The sequence below is a fragment of the Aulonocara stuartgranti genome, assembly GCF_965226115.1.
Source record: "Aulonocara stuartgranti genome assembly, chromosome: 10".
Classification (NCBI taxonomy): Eukaryota; Metazoa; Chordata; class Actinopteri; order Cichliformes; family Cichlidae; genus Aulonocara; species Aulonocara stuartgranti.
In genome coordinates, this window is record NC_138946.1 from 25,054,275 (window position 1) to 25,064,314 (window position 10,040).

Here is a 10,040-nt window from a genome sequence, read left to right on the forward strand (position 1 = left end):
TCCATCCACGTAGAGCCGGTCCACGGCGATGACAGCACGGGAGCCTTTCTGGATGAAGCTACGTCGAACTGGGAACAGGACCTTGCGTCGTTCCAGGATCTCTTTGGGGAACTGGTCGTTCAGGTCGTTCAGGTCGTTCCTTTCAGCTCTCTGCCGCGACTCTTCACCTGTTCCTTCTGTTTGAATTGACCGAATTTGGCCACAATAGGCCGTGGTCTCCCGGTCCGTGACCTCACGCCCCCCAAGCGATACACTCTATCGAAGTCGATGTTCTTTACGGTGTCCTCCGGCAGCTTCAGGTGGATTTTAATGAAGCTTTTCACCGTTGCCTCCGCGTCCTCTCCAGCAGATTCTGGAATACCAGAAAACACAAGATTATCTCTCATGCTACGGGCTTGTAGATTGATAACGGACTCTTTTATTTTTTTATTTTCAATGTTTAGCTGGGTCACGTTATCGGTGAGAGATTTGACCGACTGCCGTAGCTAGGGCTGCTCAATTAATCGAATTTTAATCACGATTACGATCTGGGCTTTCAACGATCATTAAAAATGACTGAGCCGATTATTAGCCCCTCCCTCATTTATCCGCGACACCTTAAAGGCCGGTCCGTGAAAATATTGTCGGGCATAAACCGGTCCATGGCGCAAAAAAGGTTGGAGACCGCTGATTAAGAGGACCCGAGGGAAGCTCGGAAAGCTAAGCAGAAGTTATTTGGAGAGTGACTGCCGTTGGTTGAAAAGAGAGTTTAAAAAAAAAAAACTTCAGTGGTGTTGCACACCATTTTGTATTATTTTTTTAAAGTCATTGTTAACCCTTTAAAGCCGGTCAGAGCAGCACGCTCCGTTTTGCGTAACTATTTTTAAATCCCTGTAGAACCTGAACCGCGTAAGCTAGCGCAATAATTTGTTTTGCATATGAAACCGGAGGAGTTGTACTTACATCTTATGCCATCAGCTTGTCCTCGGTCACGGTTTCGTTCCACATATAGCTTTGCAAAAATTGCATAAAAAGCGCTTGCAGGAACAAAAACATAATATTCCAGAAACACGCTTTGCCGTTCCTATCAGCTGTTCGTAACACTTCCCACAGTGAAATAATGCACATGCTGTTTTCTTTGCAAATTTGCATCATAGGATTGTTTTTTGTTTTTCCTGCAGTATATAAAAATTGCTGTATCTCCAAAATAAAACTATGAAGACACTCAAAATAAATTTCCTGTGGTGGGAAACTATTTTTTGCAACTTTATTGTATTTAAAGTTTTGAGGGACAAACCTCTTAAATTTCTCCAAGTAGAAATATATGTAAACAAAACAAAAGCGATTTTCAATTTTTTTTGTAGTTTATTGCACTTTTGTGCAATTTATGTAATTACTATGGACTTAATGCATACATATTATTAAAATATGGGCTATAACAGTTGTATTGATGTATAGCAACTTGAAATGCTCCCACAAATGGCACTACAGCATGTAAAAAAAATAATATAAGCTCTGGTGGACTTGGTTCTATAGTAGGTCTTAAAGGGTTAAATAAATATCGTCAAATAATCGTGATCTCAATTTCAGTGAAAATAATCGTGATTATCATTTTTGCCATAATCGAGCAGCCCTACCCGTAGCGTGGTATTTTCAGCGGCAAGCGTTTCCACCTGCTGCTGGCTGAATTCCAGGGATTCTCTCAGAGATTTAAATTCCCGGTGTAAAATCTCCACCAGGGACAGCCTTGCATCGAAACTGGACAATCGCTTGTCGATTGACTCCAGGATGTCTGCGATGTCTTTGCCGGCAGGCGATGTTGTACCGGGGGAGTCTGCCGGGCGACATCTCTTCGATGACGGCGTCTCAATTTTGGCCGGGGAGGATGCACTCTGGGCCTTCTTCATTACTAAATCGTGAAAACAGCGGTCGATGTAATCTTGGAGAGCGTCTAAACTCTCCCCGTTGTCCTCCAGGGTGTTAGAGATGATAGAACAGATGTTGTTAGTTATATGACAATTGATTAGTATATTTGGTAATACTGAAGCTTGAAAAACCTTTGTTAAACTCTATGCTACCATTTGCTTTTTTTTCCGCCAATTCTCCGGCGTCTGTCGTCACCTACAACATGTGTCGCTTACCTTACTCGTCACTTCCGTCACTTACCGTCTGTCAGGAGACAGTGGTTAAGTGATTAAGTAATGTATAATCCTTAATATGTTTTATATGTGTGGGGGTGGGGGCACGCGCCAGAGGGAGTGTTCGCTCGGGGCGCCAAACAGGCTAGGACCGCCACTGCAGACCTGAATAGGGAGCTACGCGCAGCTTGTTACTAGCAATGTGACAAACATAATACAGAGTAATCACAGGTCTACACCACAACATGACACGCAGTACAAGGAGAGACAACAGAAAAAGGATCTATATGCTTCAAATTCTGTGCTAGAAAGTGAGGGGTGAGCTGTTTTCTGCATGAATCGTGAGCTTAGATGAAGTACAAAATTTGAATGAAGCAGAGGAAAGCTGCTTCATTTCAAACTGTATAAGGCTGAAATTAGCTTCTAACAGATGATCTGTTGGATGTGTAGATGAACACGGAATATTATTAACACCAGGTCTGATGTTGAATAAAGTTGGTAGTGCTGTGCCACATGTGCAGATACCCACTTAACATAATTTTTCCTGCATGTGGTGTGATTCTCCACACATTTATTAAAGTCAAAGGGAAGAAAAAATTTATAAACAGCCAGCTGCAGGCAACAAATAGGACATCAGTAAAACTACTTATGTTTCTGTAAAATCTGAAATTACATCCAGCAACACCTGAATAGCAATATTGCCAGATTTGGACTTTAATCTGACACTCTTCAGATCTATCCGTGCACAATAATAGCTGTATTTCAACATATTATGTTCAATATGTGAGAAAAAAATAATGTAAGTTGATTTGTGATGTTGGGAAGCTTTGTGTGTGTTTTTCTGTGAAAAACACGTACACACTGAGGATTTGGTGCACTCTGCATTTTTGACTGCGGGACTCATCTATGCAAAAACAAGACTAATATTCTGAACAGCTACAACTTGCTCCATTCACCTCCAATGCTCTATGTTTAATTCTGTCATATTAAATTAACATTCAACATTCAGGACTCAGTAACAACCCAGAGGATGAACCCAAAGCTCTGGCACTGCTCTCAAAGCAGTACCAGAGCATCCATTTATTTTCACTTAAACAAGCAGCTGTTTTTTATGTGCATTAAAGCTATATAAAAAGTTAACAGTGCAAATGTAAATTTCTTGCTTAAGGTTTAACCAAAAAACATTTCCAGTAGAAATGGGCTGACATATCCTGAGCATAACCATGTATAATATCCACTGAAGTTAAAAAGAGGTGCTTTGCAACATTAAACTGCAGTGTGCCAAATAAAAAAAAGTCCAATACATATTTTTCGGACCATAAGGTGCACGAGATTACAAGGCACATTAAGCGAAACAAAGCAGTCAGATAAATCAAACTTTATTCAACTCATTCTTCTTGCTTCCTCCACTTCTGTACCATTGATTCATTAATGCTGTATTCTATCACAGCTGTTCTATTCCCATGTTGTTGTAGTATATAAATGACTAACCTCGTATTGTGGATGGATTATCTCAGTTGTTCTCCTGACTGAAGTTTGGTCCGTTTACAGCATCCTGCTATGCGATTGCATTTGTCTCTAACCATCAGGAACCCTCACGTTAACTTTTATCGAGTGGAAAAAAGTTAACGTTCATCCTCCAGCTTCCCTGTTTATGTTATGCTAACATAGCTGTGTCGCTAGCGATCATGTTGCACATCATTATATACCACCTAGCCCAACTTCAATAACCTTACAAACGTCACTGCTGTTTAGTTTTCTGTCTTCATTTATGTTGGAAGTGACAGCAGAGCTGTACGTTTGAATTTTTTCAGAAATCTCTCAGAACATGCTACATCATGCTTAGGTAACTAACAAAACTAGCGAGCTAACTTCCACTAACTTCCTGCTAACTTCTAACTCTTCTAACTAAATGTAATAAATTCTGTTTTCATGGATGCCTGGATGTTAAACTTCATAGTTACACCTGGTAAAGCAGCAATGCTGATCGTTTTATTAAAGGTGAAAGAATTTAGACAGTTTTTAACTCTCAGTCATGCTGCAGTGTTCGTTTGACTTTGGGACCTAAAGGGACGGAGTTGAGGACCCAGATTACTTTCAGATTTACCAGCACCTTAGTCCGACAAATACAGTAATAACGACAGCCCGCTTGCATGTTCTACAAAAAAAAAGTGCTTTGGTGGGTATCTGATGGACAAACACCAAACCAGTTCCACATCACGGAAGTTGCACCATTTTTACAAACCAATTCTGGTTCATCCGTTTCACTCAACAATCCACTTTCTCCCCTCTCATGCTCCGTTGCCGCCATGCTTTTTCGGCCATGTGCGTATGAAAACAAAGGCACTGCGCATGTGCGTTTTACCCATATTCTATCGCGATATTTAATTTTCTTATCGTTGCCTAACATTGTACCAGTATTACCGTGAACGGTATAATATGGCCCAGCTCTAGTGTGAATCATATTAGTGAAGGCTGTACAAGGTATTAACTACCCAAACATGAAATCCCCTCTGTTGTGAAGTAATTACTGAAAATGCAATGTGTTTGCTTACCGTTACTTTCCCGTAGGAACGCTGCGTTACTGCGTTACTAAAACCGTGATTTTTTTGCGAGAATGTCTCATGACAATGACGTAAGTGAGTGCAACGTTCGTGACAACAGCTGTGCGCAGATCAACAATGGATCATATATCAAGTGCGGGAGAGAGTATGAGCGTGCAGCGTTTAAAGCTTGGAAGTACTGACCTTATTTTGAGTTTGATTGCATAAAAAGTGACAAAAACATTAGCGTCCGTTGTGCGTGGGAAGAAAACTTCTCTTTAAAGTGAAAAAAACCCCTAAACTTCCAAGCAAGCACTGGGAGTGCGCTACCACGTAATGGGAAACTCACAGAGAAACTCGCGGATTCTACCACTGACCGCTGCGGCACACCTGCACCAGGGCAAACCTCCGCCTACGCCACTCCTGCTTTACAGGTGAAAATAGAGCAACAGGACCGCTAGTCTTTGATGTTATTTATTTTCTGCTGTGTTTTACTTGCATCTATTTGAAAGAGTGAGTGTAAACACACACACACACACACACACACAAAAATTATGTGCTGGAATGTGCAGAAAATAAGTTTGTTATGCCCCCAGAAATGTGTTCTTTGTGTTCTCTTTATCTCGCTATCGTAGCTTAGAGCGGTGTGTGTATTTTCGTAACCATGACAACACGAGAGCAGTTTACGCTGAGAGTCAGGAAGTGAATCTACTGTGTGACTCGGGATATTAGCGTGTGGGCTCATTCAACCGCCAGCTCCGCCGTTACAGGATTAATCCTTTTCTCTTCGCTAAGGCATAGTCTGTGAGTATAATTCATTTTGTACAATTAAGCGGTGAAGCGTTTTGAACCGTTGTCTGTTATTCGGTTAGCTTATTGTGTCTCATATAAGCTATGCGGCTAGGCTGTCAAGCTGTGATAATTAGCCAGATGCTTTGAGCTTATTGCATCTATAATACATTTCATATATTTCATTGTATTGTGTTTACAGTATATTTCATTGTATTGTGTTTACAGTTTCACAAAAAAGTGCCCAGTAAAAACTTCTGGAATCCAATCGTCTGAGTCCTGGAGAGTGTTTAAGCTGAATGGAAACTTAGCCCATTACAGTGAAAAGACTGCAACGCAGCTAATAGGGATACGAGGATCGCCGCTGTATGGAGCTACTCATTATCGAGAGATAAGCAGCCTCCAATATAGCCTCGGAAAACTTCGCCGCAGCCCACATCTCCCGATACCGGAGACCCAACGGCACGCAATGTCACAATGTAGCAATGCTGACAAAGGAATTGGAGACAGCCAGTCAGAATGTGCGCGCTCAGGGAGCAGTCGCTCATCCGGCACGTCGTCTGGCTCAAAAATTAGCATAGCCATCGCCATGGCAAAAGCAAAGGCTGAAGCCGCGCAAGCTAGAGCGGCACATTCAAAGAAGGAAATCGAGCTTAAAGTGGAGCAAGCACGTATTCAAGCCAGCCTCGACGCACTAATCGATGAAAAAGAAAGGGATGCCGCCGTTGCTGAGGCGAACTCCCTAGTAGCTGGTCTGCAGGATATGGGTCTCGAAGTACGCAGCGAAGTTAACAGCCTGGTCCGCCAGTCTGTCAAAGACCAGCGCGTAGCCGCCTTTGTCTCCGAACAGGCCAGCCTGAGCGCCAAGGGTCTATCGGCTACAGAAAATAACCTTCCCCCTTCTCAGCCAGTCACTCACCCGCATAACGCGGCTCAGACCCAAGCTGCCGCTCCTGCTGCTATTACGCCACACCAAGCTCTTCAGGGCCCTTGGAGAAGCGACGCACCAACACGACAGAGCTCCAAGTCACCCTTCTACCCCCCTCCAACTCCACTCCTACAGCAGAACCCCAAACGAGATTCTACGTTTCCCACGCATCAGCCCGTCCATGGGACACTCTACGGAGGTGATTACGACCATTCTACAACCACTGACCTCATCAAATATCTCGCTCGTAACCACTTGGTGACTTCAGGTCTCACCGCATATGACGACCAGCCAATAAACTATTGGGCCTGGAAAACATCATTCCAGAACGCCATTGCCAATCTAGACCTGTCTGCTGCAGAAGAACTCGACCTCCTAACCAGACACCTGGGAAAGGAGTCAACAGAGCAGGTAAGAAGAATAAAAACGGTCAACATCAGGAATCCAAGTATTGGACTGTGCTCAGCATGGGGGGGCCTCGACGAACTATATGGCTCCCCAGAAGCCGTCGAACAAGCTCTGTTCAGCAAACTAGAAAGCTTCCCAAAGCTCACGACAAAAGATCCACGGAGACTCCGGGATCTAGCCGACCTGTTGTCAGAGCTACAAGCCGCTAAAGAAGATGGCTACCTCGCGGGCATGTCGTACTTGGATACCTCCAGAGGAATTAAGCCCATCATCGAGAAACTTCCATACAGCATACAAGAAAAGTGGCTATACCACGGGACGAGATACAAACAAGAACATTTCGTCAGCTTCCCACCTTTCTCCGTGTTGGTGAACTTCATCTGCACCGAGGCGAAAGCACGTACGGACCCAAGTTTCAACCTCTTCACGCCAAGCCCCCCAACCGAGAGAATGAATAAATGGGAGAGGCCCACGAAGACGTCCGTTCACACCCACAAAACACAAGTCTCAGGCACTGCCAAGTTCAAGTCTAAGGAAAGCAGGGAACGTATTGACCCGAATAAACATTTCCCCCTGCACAAAAAACCCCATCCTCTGAGGAAATGCAGAGGTTTCCGCGAGAAGAGCTTAGACGATCGCAAACAACTTCTGAAAGAACACTACGTCTGCTTTCGCTGTTGCTCGTCAACAGAACACTTTGCAAAGAACTGCACAGCCAAGATAACATGCACCGAGTGTGGTAGCGCTGCCCACGTGACAGCCCTCCACCCTCAACCACCTACCTGGAAATCTAAATCGTTCCCCTCCATCTCAGAGGATAGCGGGGAGGAGGACAAAGCTGATAACCAGGAGGTCAACGCAACGTGCACACAGGTATGTGGGGAAGGTCTGAGTGCTAGAGCGTGTGCTAAGATCTGTCTCGTCAGGGTGTTCCCAAACGGACGAAGAGAGGAAGCCAAGAGAATGTACGCTATATTGGATGAGCAGAGTAATCGCTCCCTCGCGCGGTCAGAGTTCTTCGAAGCCTTCAAGATCTCTGGGCGCTCGTACTCATACACACTAAAGACCTGCGCGGGACGTACGGAGACATCAGGAAGGAGAGCCAGCGGCTACACCGTAGAGCCGTTGGACGAGAAACTGAGTATCTCTCTGCCTACACTCCTCGAGTGTAACCAAATTCCCAACGTCCGCGCGGAGATTCCCACCCCCGGTGCGGCCTATCATCATACCCACCTAAAACGCATCGCTGACAAGATACCACCTCCGGACCCAGACGCCAGCATTCTTCTCTTACTGGGCAGAGATATCTTACGGGTCCACAAGGTCCGAGAGCAAATAAGCGGCCCAGGAGATGCTCCCTTCGCCCAAAGGCTTGACCTGGGATGGGTCATCGTCGGAGACGTGTGCCTCGGAGGTGCTCACAGACCACCGGAGGTGAGAAGCTACAAAACGGCCGTTCTAGGGAATGGTCGTACAAGCCATCTCCAGCCATGTAACAACCAGATCAAAGTGACAGAGGTGTTTGAACAAGCACGTGACTATCAACAACATCCAGCGCGAACCCCGACGACGCTAATCGGAGACGATTTGGGGCAAACCGTCTTCGCTCGCACTCCCAACGACCACAAACTTGCTCCATCCAGGGAAGATTTGGAGTTTCTAAGGATAATGGAAGCCGAGTGTTGCCAAGACAGCTCCAACAGTTGGGTCGCACCTTTGCCGTTTAGGTCACCGAGGCAGCGACTCCCTAACAACAGGAAACAGGCTCTCGAACGCCTCGTCTCACTTCGGCGCTCACTGGAAAAACGACCACGGATGAAAGCCGACTTCCTAGAGTTTATGGAGAAGACGCTCAAGAAGGCGCACGCAGAAGCTGCCCCTCCCTTGCAACCCGGTCAGGAGCGTTGGTACTTGCCCCTGTTTGGCGTGTACCACCCCCGGAAGCCGGACAAGATCCGCGTGGTCTTCGACAGCAGTGCATCCTATGAGGGAGTATCGCTCAACGATGTCTTACTCAGTGGTCCCGATCTTAATAACAGCCTACTAGAATCAGAATCAGAATCAGAATACTTTATTGATCCCTGGGGGAAATTATTTTTTGTTACAGTGCTCCATTTTAAACCAACATTAAGACAAGACACAATACGCTAACTAAGAATAGTACAATATATACATATATATACATACATACATACATAAGTCACTCATAAATAAATAGTTGGAAAAGAAACGTGTAGTTGTAGCAGCAAACAGTGTGTTAAGTGGATGCATTGTACAGGGAGATGGCCACAGGCAGGAATGATTTCCTGTGTCGTTCAGTGGTGCTTTTCGGTAATCTCAGTCTCTCACTGAACGTGCTCCTGTGACTGACCAACATGTCATGGAGTGGGTGGGAGGTGTTATCCAACATTGTCTTTATCTTGGACAGCATCCGCCTCTCCGACACCACCTTGAGGGAGTCCAGCTCCATCCCCACAACATTGCTGGCCTTACGGATCAGTTTATTAAGTCTGTTGGCATCTGCGACCCTCAGCCTGCTCCCCCAGCATGCAACAGCATAGAGGATCGCACTGGCCACAACAGACTCATAGAAAATCCTCAGCATTTTCTGGCAGATGTTGAAGGACCTCAGTCGCCTCAAAAAATAGAGACGACTCTGGCCCTTCCTGTAAAGTGCTGTGGTGTTTTTAGCCCAGTCCAGTTTATTGTCAATGTGTACTCCAAGGTATTTATAGTCCTCCACAATGTCAACACTGACCCCCTGGATTGAAACAGGGGTCAAGTGTTTCCTGGTCTTCCTGAAGTCCACGATCAGTTCCTTGGTCTTTGCCACGTTGAGCTGCAGATGATTCTGCTCACACCACGTGACAAAGGAGTCGACCACAGCCCGGTACTCTGTCTCATCATCCCTGCTGATGCATCCAACCACCGCAGAGTCATCAGAAAACTTCTGAAGATGGCAGGTCTCTGTGCAGTGGCTGAAGTCTGTGGTGTAGAGGGTGAAGAGGAAGGGGGAGAGGACAGTCCCCTGTGGTGCCCCTGTGTTGCTAATCACCTTGTCAGACACACACTGTGGGAGACGTACATATTGTGGTCTTCCTGTCAGGTAATCAACAATCCAGGACACCAGAGAAGCATCCACCTGCATCGCTGCTAACTTATCACCCAGGAGGGTCGGCCTGATGGTGTTGAAAGCACTGGAAAAGTCAAAAAACATGACCCTCACAGTGCTCGCCGGCTGGTCCAGATGGGTGT

The 10,040-nt window shown here is 45.5% G+C and overlaps 1 protein-coding gene across 2 annotated transcripts; it reads right to left on the reverse strand.

Moving 5' to 3' along the window:
• Positions 1–141: 141 nt before the first annotated feature.
• LOC309715126 (uncharacterized protein) lies at positions 142–2,933 on the reverse strand. Of its 2 annotated transcripts, none has more exons than XR_014279150.1 (2): positions 943–2,933; positions 142–352 (listed from the first exon to the last, which is right to left on the reverse strand). XR_014279150.1 is itself a non-coding variant. In XM_082547975.1 (2 exons), exons 1-2 carry the CDS (start codon positions 1,884–1,886, stop codon positions 320–322), a joined length of 303 nt encoding a protein of 100 aa, XP_082404101.1. In that variant the 5' UTR covers positions 1,887–2,933; the 3' UTR covers positions 142–319. The 2 variants fall into 2 exon arrangements, 1 of the variants encoding a protein (XP_082404101.1); XM_082547975.1 differs by having other exon boundaries at positions 1,617–2,933.
• Positions 2,934–10,040: the final 7,107 nt, after the last annotated feature.